Genomic DNA, 16,371 nt, shown 5'->3' on the forward strand with positions numbered 1-16,371 from the left:
TTGATGTTATTTTATTTTCTTACCAATAAAATGACATTCCTAAGTTACCCCAAACTTTCGAACAGGAGTGTAAATGCGATTTGAAGGAAGACATTGTAACTGTAAAGCCTCTCACTGCGATACAACCACAGTAAGACAACCATCTGAATATATTTTGTTTAATTGAACACAAAGGCAGACAGAACAACACTAGAACTATTTTTATTGTTGATAATGGAAAATAGAAATGAGTGGAAGAAACAGCTCTGAGCAAAGGAAAAGGGTAAGAAAATGGGATAAAAAAGGACCCCTTAATAGTTTTACGATCCCCATTAGCTGCTACTAGAGCAGGTGGCTGAGCAACCTGATAAATGAAAGACTGTGGCTGATCTGGCAACTTGGTATATTTCCTGTCTCATCCAGCAGCTGAGACACAAAATAATTAAACTGCTGATGGAAAGTAATTCAGTAACATGGCCTGGTAGTACACTACAAAATGTGAGATTCACCAACAGATGGGTTCACCATGTGTGAAGATTGTTAATAAAAGGACACACTTTGTTGTGTTATAGACTGAACTTAAACCCATTGGGGTATAAAAAGAATGGCCATCAATCTACACACAATAACTCCTAATCGCAAAACTGTTTTTTTGAAATTTGTGCCAATTTATGAAGGAATAAAACCTGAAATATCTCATGTACATTAAGTGTTCAAACCCTTTGACATTACACTCCAAATTGAACCCAAAGGCCACTCTAACAGCTTCAGTTATTTTCTGCAGCGAGGGGAACTTGCAAGAAAGACAACCATCTCTTAAGCCCTCCATCAATCAGGCCTTTATGGTAGAGGGCTAGACAGAAGCCCCTCCTGAGTAAAAGGCATGACACGTGACATCTGAAGGACTCAGAGAGCATGAGGAAAAGATTCTCTGGTCTGATATAAAAAATAAAAAAAACTATTAAACCTTAACACCAATTGCTACGTCTGGCAAAAACAAGTTACTGCTCATCACCTAGCTAAAACCAAGGTAAAGCATGGTGGTAGGAGCATCATCCTTTGGGCATGCTTCTCAATGGCAGGTTCTGGGAAACTGGTCAGGACTGAGGAAAGGATGAATGGAGCAAAATGTTGAGTGGTCTTTGAAGAAAACCTGATCCAAAGCAGACAGGAACTCAGACTGGGGCGATGATACATCTGTTATTACAAAACCTACCCGAAGAACCAAACCAAGACAGGTTGTAGTGGCTTAAGGATAAATCTGTGAATGTCCTTGAGTGACCCAGTCAAAGCCCGGACTTCATGCAGTTGCACATCTATGAGGAGACCTGAAGATGGCAGTTAACAGACTCTCCCCATTCAAACTGACCAAGCTTGAGAGGGTCTACCAGAAAGAATGGGGGGAAATTGCCCACATACAGTTGTGAAAAAATGGGAAAAACATACCCAAGAAGACAAAAAGCTGATACCCAATGGGTCTGAATACGTGTGTACAGGAAATATTTCATTTTTCTATCTTCAATCAACCAGCACACACTTCTAAAACATATTTTCGCTTTGTCATTACAGGTTATTATGTGTAGATTGACTGAAATCAATTATAAATGAACAACAAAATGTAGCTCTAGCTGACAAAACCACTACATCAAAATCTGCCTGGTACATTCAACAATAATGTTATGTCATCCTACAAGACCAAGGTCAGTCACCTTGTCTTTGCTAAGGGGATCATTTCATGGAGGTGGTCTTGCCAGCTCACAACCTTATACACCACAATGTTAAATGAAACAACTGCGATGGCAACATAATATTTAGAGACATTCCCATCAAACCACATTCTTATCTGGCTGTGCTGAAGCATTTGATTCCCTGCATGAGAGAAGGTAGTGGTGGGCTAGAATGATAAAATCATGTTGTCAAGGTAACAGGTTGTACTGAGGACTTGAGTATGTCACACTGGGGATGCTCTTGCAAGGATTCAACCTGTAGCCCTGACAACTTATCAACAGCTCAAGATCTGCAATGCACCCCCATCAGGACAACCAGGTAAGTGTGAGGTAGGGTGATATATATATATATAATTTTTTTTCAATAAATCAGTTAACTCAAACCCGTTGCAAGGCGATTCAAGTCATTATGGCTATTCATTGAATTGGTAACATATGTTGTTTGATTTCCAACCCAATTACTCCAGCCTACACCCTGATTCCTAAAATGGCTTGCAACATGGTGAATGGAAAATAAAGGTGGAGAATACTGCAGAATGAAGAGGCACTGAGGCACCCCTTAACATGGCTCTTTATGTAACCATGGAAACCTCTATTTCATGGTTGGGGTGATTCTTGCTGGAGATTTAAAGGGCAGATATCGCTCTCTGCAGAGCTTTGTAATACATTATGTTTTACATGGTTCATAATACAGTAAGTCTTGTTAAAATTACTCAAGAACTAAGCTGCTGTGCAGACAGAGTATCATACCATCTTCACTAATTGTCTTTATATATCGGCACTATTCTTAAATTCTAAAATAAGCTGGATTTTTTTATTTAGGTTACAATGTTTAGTATGACCACCCCTGACAAACATGGTCGCTTCTTGAGTTGCTAAACTGAGGGGTGGGTTGAACCATGTTAATATTTTGTACTAGACTGCTATGTCATTACAGCCAGGAGTTAAAAAAATTTACTTTAAAGGGGGGTATTTTCAATGTGGTGATGCACAATAGCTCAGCACCCTTCAGGATCAGTGGTATCAAAATTGGGTTGACTTGCTTGAGTTAGCGACTCCTTGTAAGTCGGGTACCTGCTAGCTCAATTGTGGTTGTTGGCTGACGAATGCATTCTCCTCCAAGTGCGTAGGTGTTGGAAAGTACTTACTGGCCAGATTGAGCAAAAAGAGTAATAAGAATCAGCACAGCTTGGCAATATGTGGCAACAAGTCTCAATTTTCAACTCTACCAAGCTTGCCGGGAGTTCTTGCTATGAGGCAAGGCCTTAAGTCTAAATTGCACTTGACAAAATTGGGAGGGGTGAACAAGATTGTAATACACGGACATTACTTATGGTTTTCACAAGAATGGTTTAAGAGTTACTGATGGTAAGTCAGTTTTGATATTTATAGTTGTTTTGGTTTCTCTAGCTTTAACGGTGTAAGAGGCACTATTAGTGAGGGGCCGGAGATGAGGCTGAATGGGCCATTCTCTTTGCTATCTTTGCAAGTGCAAGTGTCCCAAATCTGAGGGAGTAGAAATAATGTAGGGTGTCTGCCTTAATGTGAGTTGGAATCCTGACGATCAGGAAGACGTGCACCTGTCTGATCTCGAGACTTCATACATGTTAAAGGTAAAATGTATCCTAAAGTAAATGTATTTTTATTGTAATTACAACTAATAATTAATTACAAAAGTATAATTTCAAAGTGCATACAAATATTCAACATGTGTGTGTGTGTATTTACATAAAGTACCAGTCAAAAGTTTGGACATGCCTACTCATTCAAGGGTATTTCTTTATTTTTAAACTTTTGTAAAAAATATTCTGGTCCTTGGTTCATTAAGCAATTTGCCATGGCTAGACCTTAGTGTGTGTGGAGGTTAAATAAAATAAGTGCGATGGCAACATAATAAAGATTATTAACGAATGGATATGCTTTTTTTGCATTAGAAGTGGTGAGATCATCTTAGGGAGAAAGATGTGGCAGCGATGTTACTGAGATTTTTGAAAATCAACAGGAGTGATTTGTTCATTTCAACTTCAGGACCGGATCTTCAAGTGAGATGTCTCTGTTCCTGGACTGTCTGTGAAGTTGCCATCTCAAATAACAAAATTTTTGCCAGGAAAGAAAGGCTGAGTAATGGGCGATAGGCTATTTATCTATAACCACTGGGAGGTGTGAATTGCAGGCAATTACCACTTGCCGTGCTCTCAGGTAATCCATGTCAATTAGCCCAAGCAAAGAAATCCATCGCCGTGTTCTGAATTATAAAAAATGAATGTATCATGGGTAAATTGTTACTGACTTGGTGCATTCGAATACTAAGCCAAAAGTAGCTGACTACACATCATTAATCAGTGATAACGAGACTTACACCCGTGCATTGTATACTTACATCATGGCAAAGTAAGTTCATTTTGGTTGTTGTCATTTGACACGTTTGTGGAACACAACCAAAAACAAACTAATTGATTGACATTCGCACTAACGCTCGCTAATCAGGTGAAGGGTGCAGTGAGTTGATGAGAAGCAACTGCAATAACTTGAAGGTGAGTAACGACAAAACTTTAAAATGCCTTTGATGACGTGATGTTCGTAAAATTCAACCTGTCGACATGTAAGCACAAGTCATAATGCAACCCCTTACGGTGTTCCGGAAACTTACAGTAGCCTACTCCGTACAATTAATCTTGTTTAACAATATAAAAAATACTGTTGACTTAAATGTGATGTAAATAGCATTGTAAAGTATAATTTCTCCCCTTGCCAACTAAATAATAATGGAGAAATTCGTGGTTTCAGTCTCTACAAGATGTATTAAGTAACAAACGTCCACCGGTTCACTTGCAAAAATGGCAGAGGGGAAGGCTACGGAGCAATATTGCATGAGGGAGACGTAGAGTGTGAAAACTTTTTTCACCAGATTTGTCCTAATGATGAACTATTCAATATAAATAACATTATAAAATGTAATTACGTAACTATTTTAAGATTATGTGTAAAAAAAATGTTTAGCCTAGAACCACGTCGACCTCGCAGAGGAGTTTCAATGCGGCGCGCGAAAGTTTTTCCAAAGATTTGACCAACTGTGCAATGTAGCCTACTACCTATTGTACTCGAGGGGCACAGTTTTTACTTTTAGTGCCCTGTTCACAAAATATTTGTATAATATGAGAATAAATAAGGTTTCTTGTACGTTTTGTGGTTAGGCGTCTCAATTCGCGAGAAGTCCTATATCATGAGCGGACAGTACACGGTGAGTTACGGCACCTCGTGACCTATCACAGTTTACCATACAGCATCAGAGGGTCCCGTATTACAATTTTTCTCAAATACTACTGGCCAATTAAATCAAGTCTTAGAAAGATCGCCATTTAGAGCCCTGGATCTTGACGCTTACATATTAGCTACAGTTGGATTGTTGTCGTTATAACGGTTGGGGTAAAATTGTACGGAACACCAAATTAAATCATAAAATAAATGGCTTATAGTTTAATTGTCATTTAGACGAAACAATCTCATCTTCATCCTCTCTTTTCGTCACAACGGTGCGGTAAAGCGAATGCAAAATATCGCCCCCGCTGCACCGATTCTCCGGCCAATCTCCCGCTCCATTGACCCCTCACTCGCGAACAAGACCCCGAGACACTTGAACTTCTTTACTTGGGTCAAAAAGTAGACGAAACAGTGTATAAAGTGTTATAAACCGTTTATTAATGTTATGTTTTTTCACGATGCATCATAATTGTAGTAATATGTTATGTAATGTAATTTTCCTTGGAAGAACAGCTCTCTTTCTGGAGCTAGGTTTAGGTTTCAGGTGCTGATTGAGAATCTGACAGAATCTGGGGTGATGTAGGGACCAGAAAGATCAGAGAGTAGCGCTAGTAATTTCAGCAATATTCAAAGTTTCTAAAATTACTATGAACAACTAGTCATGCGAAAGCTGGTTGACCAAAGTTGCTGAGATAATGGTGACTTTGAAACCAAAAAGCCATTTACCTGATGGCGAATTTCTGATATTTTATGTATACTAATGATGTGAAGATCAATCAGCATAAGGCCCATTCCCATGTGATTTGGAAAGACAATTCCACATGCAGCCTGTACTTCCTTTGGAGAATACTGATTGCTGTACTTACGGTTTTTTACCAAGGTACCTTTTTGTGAGTGAACATCATCTTACTCTGAAAATACGCTCAGTTCATGCTGTCAGAAGTGGGATATGAACCATAATGATAATACCCCGTTAACTGGATAAATTAAGTGAATCATTTTAAAATATACTTTTTATTAGTGACACAATTCTTACTACTTTAATTCCAAAAACGTATTCCATTTAATCTGCAGGATTATGCAGGAGAAAAAGCAGGCTGCATTTTATATCCTTGAAGCATAAACCATTTAAGGGCTCACTGAAATATAAATTCCTCTCCTAAACAAAAATTCCTTTCTCAAGGCTTCATAAGTTCCAGAGGTATTACTTAAAAAATATGAAATACTCCTTTATTGTCACTGGAATTTCATATATGTACAAAAATAACTTAATTCTACATTCACAATTAATAATTGTTAAACAACAAGAAGAAAGTTAAATGTAAAAAAAAAGTTGTCCAAATCAAACACATATGTGAAAAGCTATATTTATATACAACCAGGATAATAAAGCTTACAGGGATTACATAACCTAATGGGGATTTTATTTAATTTAACTGTAAGTTAAAGTTTAGGAAAAACCTTTAGAAAATGTTCTAAGACATCATAATCAAAGACTCTACACATCCTAGTCATTAACTGTCCTTTACTAACCACGGAATGACTGGTCTTTCAAACTTATTTGGGTGAAAGGACCATGGATTCCTCAAACCATTTTACACTTAGACTTGGTTCATACAGGCTACAGGCCACCCAATTCTGTTATTCTATCCCAGGTACTTTTTGGACCAATCACAGATTGAATAGAATATGCACATTTAGACAGACTTGTTGGCCAATACTTGTCAGTGTTTCCTAAACTTAACTGTTTTTCCTATCTTTTAATCTGGGACAAATGTAAAACTAGGAAACCAGGTGAGTGTAGTTAATTACCAGGTAGAATACAAACATAATTTTTGTGGCTATCGTAAACCACAATTGGATAGCTGTCAGACTCCAGTCTTCTACAATAAACAATATATTGTTGTTTTTAAAGTTGCATTTCCACTATTCTATAAGAATGTTTAAAACAAATGAACTACAATGATAGGAAAGTAAATAATTTAATATCAAGTTTCAAGATAGGTTTCAACATGCTATCTTTGTTTTCACAGGTTAACCAAGCAGGTAGGATACTAGACAGCCAGCTAAGTATGTAAGGAAAAAGGTGCCTGGGAGTATTAGACAAAATATGCAGGGTAGACAGGCTAGATAAGTATTGCTGAACATGACACAAAAGCCACATTCACAGATGTCATCATTGGTGATTATTTAATCAATCATTGCAAGAATGGGAGACATTAGCCTTTAATCATATGAGCATATGCATATGAGCAGAAACCGTCTCCAGGTGGGAATGCTGTCCACAGACATCAGAAGGGACTTGCTTTCCCTGGATCCAGAAGAAATCCACAGCACTTGAGTTGCCGCTAAAGCAACTAAAAACCACTGCAGGCTTCTTCTGAAGTAAGAATATCTGACTTGAAAACACACTGACTTGAAATTACTGAAAATAATGTTGTCACTCCAACATTTTTTAACATGCATCAAAACATGATATCACTTATACAGTGGGGAGAACAAGTATTTGATACACTGCCGATTTTGCAGGTTTTCCTACTTACAAAGCATGTAGAGGTCTGTCAATTTTTATCATAGGTACACTAAGTGGGAAAACCGGCAAAATCGGCAGTGTATCAACTACTTGTTCTCCCTACTGTATAATGAATTTGAGTTAAAATTCACCTTAAAAATAATGTTGGATGGATGTCAAGTACATTTCAACATCCCCATACTGTCTCTGGTAAAAAGGTTTGAGTGAAACCCATCATGTAAGTACATTAAGTACAAAAACCCAGAAAATCACATTGTATGAATTTTAAGTAATTAATTTGCATTTTATTGCATGACATAAGTATTTGATCACCTACTAACCAGAGACACTGGCACATCTGCCAGTGGCAACGCATCTGCCATAGCAACCATGGCAACAGTGACATCGATGCAACCTGTGAATAACAGTTTATTATTCTGTTTAAATGTAGGCTATACATTTAGCCTAGTTTACACAATCTCTCCAAGTTTTGTGGCTCAAAACTTGGTTTTGAGAAAAGATGACTCGAACGAAAGCGGAAAGATATTGTAATATCAAAAAGAAGCGAACGTGAACAAATACATTTTAAGATTGGACACGACCATTTAATCATTTTAATCAAAGCATTAGAAATGTTAATTAAATCACGTTTCAATAATTAAAAAAATCATACTATGAAATATTTCAGTTAGGTTTTTCTTTTCTTACAGTTAATACATTTGAGCTCAATTTGGCTCCATACATATGACATCTATAAAGTAGTTTAAAGTAAATTATCCCTAAATGTATTTTTTTTATATTTACATCATAATTTTGTGCCTTCATACTTTATTGAGGCAAAATAGGAGCAGGGGGCAGCTGAATGAAAACGATGTACAACGGGTACTATACGTATTGTCTAGCAATATACTCCTTTGCAGTAGGTGACAGTATTTCGTACATGTGGTTTAAGTTAGATGTTCTTCAGAAGAGCGTGATGAAAGCGCTGTAGGCTATATCAGGAAAGTGTTTCGCTATCAATAAGAAGATGTGCCAGTGTCTCTTTTTGGTCGTTTAAACTTTTACTGGTCCAATGTTTGGTATATTGTGTATTTGCTTTGTCTTCACAGTCGCTATGGTTGATTTCTGTAGGCCTATTCAGAGATAATGGCTGCTAAGGGTGCCAGCTTGGTGACTACTAGCTAACGTTAGCCAGCTTTCAAGCTAACATCATTACCAACTACAGTAGCTACTTCTGACCATCACTATACTTTCAGCAGGTATTCAATTTAAACTTTACGACGTCATGGAACATCTAAGCGCTATTTTGGAAGATTTGTAACGATTTGTTGTTAAAGATGTAAGAAAAACGTTACCACACACTCTAACCACTATACTTTCAGCAGGTATTCCATTTAAACTTTACGAGGACATGGATCATCCAAGCGCTATTTTGGACGATTTGGAACAATTTGTCGTTAAAGATGTAAGAAAAACGTTACCACACACTCTAAACACGTCCTTTTTTTTAACATAGTAATCAGCTTTTTAGTGAACTACAACATGCACCCGGTAGGATGCATCGGAAAAGCCCACTTTCATAGAGGTTTAACACGATTAAGTACTGATTTCTTCTTCCCTGTCAATGTACTAATTTAGCCTTATAATATCCATAACGTTGTTGATGTGGGGGGAAACATAGCTGACTGTACAGATGCGTTCAGTTCGCTTGACCGTTTGCTACATTCCATAACTGTAATGGTACGCCAAATGTTGGAAGGACTTGTAAGTGAGCAGTAAGACACGGGGGTGTGGTCAATATACCACAGCTCATAACTATTCTTATGCACGACGCATTGGATACGGTGCCTGGACAGTGTTTAGGCGTGGTATGTTGGCCATGTTAGGAACCCGAGATGCATTATAACCCGAGTGTGGCATACGGTCTGACAGACAATAACCAATCAGCATTGAAACCACCCGATTTGGTGATGTAAATCAGTGTTTTATATCTATGGTGGTACCTTACTCTTTTAAAAGCTGTAAGCCTTTTAACTAGAGTGCCCTTCACCAGTCAAATCTGTTGTCAAGAAGGCAACATGGCGCTTTCAGGCACCGACATCAACTTCAGTAGCTATTCCATGGCTAACACTTCGTTGCAAAACATCAGGGAGCCTGACTGAAAAGTTCATTATATTGAGACTCATTAAGGTTGCGAAAACAAGTTTCTTGTCGAAAGCATGTGTATAATCTCTATGGACTCAACAGTCTGGGGGATTGAATTAGTTAATTGCTTTCAACAGTGTTTAAAATAAAATAAAAATCCCCACCTAGTGCGACACATTTTTTAAACACGAAAATTGTGTTTTAAACAGTGTCAATGTAATTAACTTTTTGTCAGGCTCCCTAATTTTCCACAACAAGCCATACAATATGTTCTGTAGATGTGGCTGAAGCTGCTTTCTCTCCATTGAAAAAAAATTGTTGGTCAACTCAAAGTGAAAGTGAATATAGCTAAGATATAGAGGCCGTGCGCCAGGATGACATGACTTAGGGTGCATTTTGTATAAATGCCCCCCCAGGCGAAACATTTAGAAGCATATATGCAAAACCGATGGTAACGTGGTGATCTTAACGTGTTGAACGGTTGTGTTGCTCCGACCCGGTTTAATTCGTATACCATCGACGAGGTATATGGGAAGTATAAAACTGAGGGGACAATGTCTTCTTTTTACCCCTCGTGGCGCCGGGCCTAAAGACATAACAGTAATTATTGAACAATTCGACCCGGAGAAACCCAACCAACTTTTACATGTTCAGATAGTTTAAAACTTTTATCAACAATAACTGACCATGGAAATTTACTTTTTTAGGCCCCACCAACAGTTTACTACATTCCAGATTTCATAACAGGAATTGAGGAGTCTCACCTATTACAGCAGGTAATGAAAAACCAGGCGAGGAGGTGACAGAGGTGCACTGCTATGACACATGTATACAGTAGGTATAACACTGTATTCATTACATTAAATGGTTATGCTATTCCAGGTGTATAAGGCAACAAAAACTAAATGGACACAACTATCCAACAGAAGGCTCCAGAACTGGGGTATGTCAGTGTGATTTAAATCACATTTTAGGTGCTTTAATCTGGAATGACATGACGTGGTAGATGAAGTGTTGTTCTATGCCTTTGTACTTGCTACAGGTGGACTGCCTCATCCAAAAGGAATGCTTGGAGAAAAGCTGCCTGATTGGCTCCAGAAGTACTGTGACAGAATCTCTGCTCTTGGTGCATTTGGTGGGAAGACTGCCAATCACGTGCTGGTTAACGAATACAACCCAGGAGAGGGGATAATGGTTTGTTTGTCAACATTGTGTTCAGCCATTAGCATGATTGGAAAATAACACAGATATTTTCCTGCGTTTTGTGTGAAGAAATGTAATTGTATGTGGTAGTCCAGCAGCTGTCTACTACTGCCAATTCACAACCATAAATACTTCAAGGATAGTAAGCACACGTCACCATGTGAAAACCCAAGACTGACGGACTACCCAATATGGACAGTGACTATTGTTGGCATGGTTCTGTTGGAACCATAGTTACGATTCACAATGTTATGTTAGCTACATTACTTTGAATATCTAGGTTAGCATGGATGGGCAAGATGTAACAAGGACCCTCATCTTGTCATAGCATAGCTTGTTAAAACATTCCTTTTGCTTGTTAAAAAGTTCCCAGTTGACATGAGGTTTGAACAACATAGGTGCATTGCTAGATGTTTTAAGTATAAATAACAAAGACTGCACTAACTGCCATGCAATGTGCCATCCGCACAGGTGGACAAACCACTGTATCGCAGACAGACAGGGAGCCAGACTGTGCACTAAATGTATACATTTGAAACATCATGTCTCCGTTTTCACTCCCTATGGTGAGGAAGCCCTGTCCCAAGCCAACCAGTGGAAGCCTATCGAAGGAAATGAAACTGGGCTACCATTCTCCAATTGTATTTTTATCAGAGAAATATCTTACCTCAATACAGATACTTTTGGCCATATAGTGTATGTGGACACCCTTACTAGTTATTGAGTTCAGGTGTTTCAGCCACACCCATTGCTCACAGGCGCATTAAAATCCAGCACATAGCCATGAAATATCCATAGGCAAACATTGGCAGTACAATGGGTCGCACTGAAGAGCTCAGTGTCTTTAAACGTGGCACTGTCATAGGATGCCACAAATCAATTTGTGATTTTTCTGCTCTACTAGATCTGCCCTGGTCAACTACACAGTGCTATTACTGTGAAGTGGAAGCATCTAGGAGCAGCAACAGCCCAGGCACTAAGTAGTAGACCACGCAAACTCAAAGAGCGGGGCCGCTGAGTGCTGAAGCACGTAGCGTGTAAAAATCACCTATCATCCGTTGCATCACTCACCACAAAGTTCCAAACTGCCTCAGGAAGCAACATCAGCAAATGAACTGTGCGTCAGGAGCTTTACAAAATGGCTTTCCATGGCCGAGCTGCTGTACACAAGCCTCATCAATATGTGCACTGCCAAGCATTGGCTGGAGGGGTTTAAAGCATGCTGTCACTGGACTCTGGAGCAGTGGAAACCTGTTCTCTGGAGGGCATATATATATATATATATATATATATATATATATATATATATATATATATATATATATATATACTGTATATACAGTGGGGAGAACAAGTATTGGATACACTGCCAATTTTGCCGGTTTTCCCACTTACAAAGTATGTAGAAGTCTCAAATTTTTATCATAGGTACTCTTCAACTTTGAGTGACGGAATCTAAAACAAAAATCCAGAAAATCACATTGTATGATTTTTATGTAATTCATTTGCATTTTATTGCATGGCATAAATATTTGATACATCAGAAACTTAATATTTGGTACAGAAACCTTTGTTTGCAATTACAGAGATCATACGTTTCCTGTAGTTCTTGACCAGGTTTGCGCACACTGCAGCAGGGATTTTGGCCCACTCCTCCATACAGACCTTCTCCAGATCCTTCAGGTTTCGGGGCTGTCGCTGGGCAATACGGACTTTCAGCTCCCTCCAAAGATTTTCTATTGGGTTCAGGTCTGGAGACTGGCTAGGCCACTCCAGGACCTTGAGATGCTTCTTACGGAGCCACTCCTTAGTTGCCCTGGCTGTGTGTTTCGGGTCATTGTCATGCTGGAAGACCCAGCCACGACCCATCTTCAGTGCTCTTACTGAGGGAAGGAGGTTGTTGACCAAGATCTTGCGATACATTGCCCCATCCATCCTCCCCTCAATATGGTGAAGTTGTCCTGTCCCCTTTGCAGAAAAGCATCCCCAAAGAATGATGTTCTTGGGGTTGTATTCATCCTTCTTCTTTCTCCAAACACGGCGAGTGGAGTTTAGACCAAAAAGCTCAGACCACATGACCTTCTCCCAATCCTCCTCTGGATCATCCAGATGGTCATTGGCAAACTTCAGACGGGTCTGGACATGTGCTGGCTTGAGCAGGGGAACTTGTGTGCGCTGCAGGATTTTAATCCATGACTGCGTAGTGTGTTACTAATGGTTTTCTTTGAGACTGTGGTCCCAGCTCTCTTTAGGTCATTGACCAGGTCCTGCCATGTAGTTCTGGGCTGATCCCTCACCTTCCTCATGATCATTTATGCCCCACGGGGTGAGATCTTGCATGGAGCCCCAGACCGAGGGAGATTGAGCGTCATCTTGAACTTGTTCCATTTTCTAATAATTGCACCAACAGTTGTTGCCTTCTCACCAAGCTGCTTGCCTATTGTCCTGTAGCCCATCCCAGCCTTGTGCAGGTCTACACTTTTGTCTGATGTCCTTACACAGCTCTCTGTTCTTGGCCATTGTGGAGAGGTTGGAGTCCGTTTGATTGAGTGTGTCTTTTATACAGGTAACGAGTTCAAACAGGTGCAGTTAATACAGGTAATGAGTGGAGAACAGGAGGGCTTCTTACAGAAAAACTAACAGGTCTGTGAGAGCCGGAATTCTTATTGGTTGGTAGGTGATCAAATACTTATGTCATGCAATAAAATGCAAATTAATTATTAAAAAATCATACAATGTGATTTTCTGGATTTTGGTTTTAGATTCCATCTATCACAGTTGATGTGTACCTATGATGAAAATTACAGACCTCTACATGCTTTCTAAGTAGGAAAACCTGCAAAATCGGCAGTGTATCAAATACTTGTTCTCCCCACTGTACAGCTCCGGAAAAAAATAAGAGACCACTGTGCCTTTTACTTTCCTTTCCAAAAAAGTTGAAAAGGAAGGTTGAGTGAGGAACAGAAGGATTCAAATTAAGAGACCACTGCAAATTGAACAATTCTGTTCCTCACTCAAAACTTTCCTTTACAAATTTTATGGAAAGGAAAGAAAAAGGTGCAGTGGTCTAAATTTTTTCTGGAGCTGCATATAGATATACATTCAACCAATGTTTGATGCCGATTTTTCCCCCTCCTAATTCAAGTTTATAGCCTTGCTTCATCGCAACAACTTTATTGGTGTTGGATGAACAAAGATTAAGATGTTTTCCTCCAAACATGAACGCAAAATCTGTATTGCACAGCAGTGATCAGCTCTGCCCACCTCTTGTCTGTGGTTCTGCCCATTCAGCTTCACCGACCTCCTATTAGAAACAACAGGCCCGTCTTGGTTTAGTTATGAAATTCCTTGGTTTTGTTTTGTTTGCTAATCTAATTATTCTAAGTAGTTAATTATTCAAAGTAGTTTAAACTATGCCCCGGTTTCATTGATTAAGGAACAGTCAATTGTCTATCCACACACTAAAACAATATCAAATATAGTACAGATTTCCATTAGAAAGCCTGGATGACACTTAAATGTGATTTAAGCTGGCTATATGCTTGTACAGATTCATGTAATCATGCCTTAAATATTGTGTTGTGTCAAACAGATTATTTACAGGCTGTCAAATCACAGGTGCTTCTAAATGTTCTTTACATATTTTATGAAAAGGACAAATTGAAAGTTTTTCAATGTACACCGTTTTTGAAATGACAGTTTCAGCTAAAAATGAAACAAATTATGCTGAAATTTAGGCGTGTGTCGCTTACAGCCCCATGAGGACGGGCCTCTTTACCACCCCACAGTGACAACCATCAGCCTGGGCTCCCACACTTTGCTGGATTTCTACAGGCCTATCAGTTCCCAGGAGGTATGCTTCCAGACACAACCACGTGTTTGCGTTTCACTAACAAATATGTGGAACAAAGAGGCCAACCTGTAATAATAATTATAATAATAATAATATATTTTTTGAGCTAATTACCAATGCTTAAAGCATGTAAAGGATTCAGACTTTGTATATGACATGCATACTTTTAGTATTACAATACTTTAGTAATACTATTGTCTTGTCGCTCACTGAATCCCCAGCCGGAGGATGCTCCCCAAACTGAGGAGAGCCGCTATCTCTTGTCTTTGCTGGTGCAGCCGCGGAGCCTCCTCATCCTTCAGGATGACATGTACCAGCGCTTTCTCCACGGTATCCAGGGAACACACCAGGACTCCATCACTGACAAGGTGGCCAACGTCTCTGCTGCCGGATCCATACCTGGGGCCTTACTTACCCGAGGCACCAGGGTGTCCCTCACTGTACGCTGCGTGCCCAAAGTCGTAAGGGCCAATGTGCTTCTAGGCAGGAAATGACAACAATGGCGGTGACATTTAAGGACTCAGAGTTAATGTACTCTGTTTTGGGGGGGGGGGGGGGGGGGGTGGACACCAGCTACAGGCTGACTTGATTACCTCATTAATTATTGCCTGGTTGTATGAATTATATTGGCAAGAAACACTTTGGAATACAAGGCCGCAAGATCTGATTTACTTTAATTTCCTTGACTAGTGGTAACCCATTGCTGTAGTATATTTGATATACGGTTTGGGTCAAGCAAGGTGTTATCCAAGGATTTATGTGGTTAAGCAAAATATTCTGCACATGTAGCTTTCCTTCAGTCTTAAATAAACAATTCCTCTGTCTCATGTTAGGAATAAACATGAATGTCTTAAATAGAAATTCTGGTGAATCGTTCTCATTCTAATATTTAGCGAACCTGTCATTAAAATGGTCTTGTTTTACACTACTTTGCCATCACCAGCACTTAACACTGTTATCACTGGGTGAAACCTGCCATTTGAGGGAATCTTGAGTGTAATGAGAACAGAAAATCCCTGCTGACAATGCTTTCCCGTTTCCTAGATGTTGCTGGCCAATTTGTAGTTGCCCATGTGGCCTTATCTCCAATGTAGCACAGTGACATTAAGTGTCAATACCTCTGGCTCAGAAAGTCTAATTCTTAGAGAGTAAATTTAATCTGGTTCAGTGCGCTCTCCTGCCCAACCCTGTTCCTGGAGATCTACTGTCATACAGATTTTCTCTTCAGCCCCATTTGTGACTAACCCAGTTAAGCGTTTCATCCAGCTAATTGTTAGAATTAGGTGTGTTAAATTAAAGTTCGAGAGAAAACCTACAGAACTGTAGCTCTCCAAGAACAGGGTTGACCAGTCCTGTTCTACATAATTTAAGAATGGTCCTTGGTGTTGTTACAGGTCACAGCTGTACACCTACATTTAAATGTATTTGCATATTATAAACCATAACTGTATGAACGTGAGTATTTATGTATCTAGTCAATTGTCTAAATGTGTTTATTAATCTACCCACTTAGGCATTTTCTGGGTTTATGACCCACATTTTTATATTACACCAATTCTCATCAGATTTTAGCTTTAATCCTTGAAAATATGTTTTTGTGACATCTGACCAAACTTGCTGTTACCAGCGTGACAACTTGTAACAACGATGAAAATACTTTTAAGTGTTGTCTGGTCTACCATTGGAGCACG

The 16,371-nt window shown here is 39.2% G+C and overlaps 1 protein-coding gene across 2 annotated transcripts; it reads left to right on the plus strand.

Annotated features, from left to right (window-relative positions):
• Positions 1–4,223: 4,223 nt before the first annotated feature.
• alkbh6 (alkB homolog 6) lies at positions 4,224–15,592 on the plus strand. 2 transcript variants are annotated; one of them, XM_020048057.3, is made up of 8 exons: positions 4,224–4,240; positions 8,589–8,738; positions 8,862–8,944; positions 10,332–10,400; positions 10,507–10,567; positions 10,667–10,818; positions 14,582–14,680; positions 14,902–15,589. In XM_020048057.3, exons 3-8 carry the CDS (start codon positions 8,891–8,893, stop codon positions 15,172–15,174), a joined length of 708 nt encoding a protein of 235 aa, XP_019903616.1. In that variant the 5' UTR covers positions 4,224–4,240; positions 8,589–8,738; positions 8,862–8,890; the 3' UTR covers positions 15,175–15,589. The 2 variants fall into 2 exon arrangements, with proteins under 2 accessions (XP_019903616.1, XP_019903617.1); XM_020048058.3 differs by lacking the exon at positions 4,224–4,240 and having other exon boundaries at positions 8,425–8,738; positions 8,865–8,944; positions 14,902–15,592.
• The last annotated feature ends 779 nt before the right edge of the window (positions 15,593–16,371 follow it).

Source organism: Esox lucius, chromosome 7 (genome assembly GCF_011004845.1).
Source record: "Esox lucius isolate fEsoLuc1 chromosome 7, fEsoLuc1.pri, whole genome shotgun sequence".
Classification (NCBI taxonomy): Eukaryota; Metazoa; Chordata; class Actinopteri; order Esociformes; family Esocidae; genus Esox; species Esox lucius.

Excerpts from the sequence above, each read along its gene's own strand:
- alkbh6 (XM_020048057.3), top strand. The coding sequence starts at position 8,891 with ATGGATCATCCAAGCGCTATTTTGGACGATTTGGAACAATTTGTCGTT. Across the intron at positions 8,945-10,331 it reads AACAATTTGTCGTTAAAGAT|GCCCCACCAACAGTTTACTA; the intron begins GTAAGAAAAACG and ends TTACTTTTTTAG. Across the intron at positions 10,401-10,506 it reads AGTCTCACCTATTACAGCAG|GTGTATAAGGCAACAAAAAC; the intron begins GTAATGAAAAAC and ends ATGCTATTCCAG.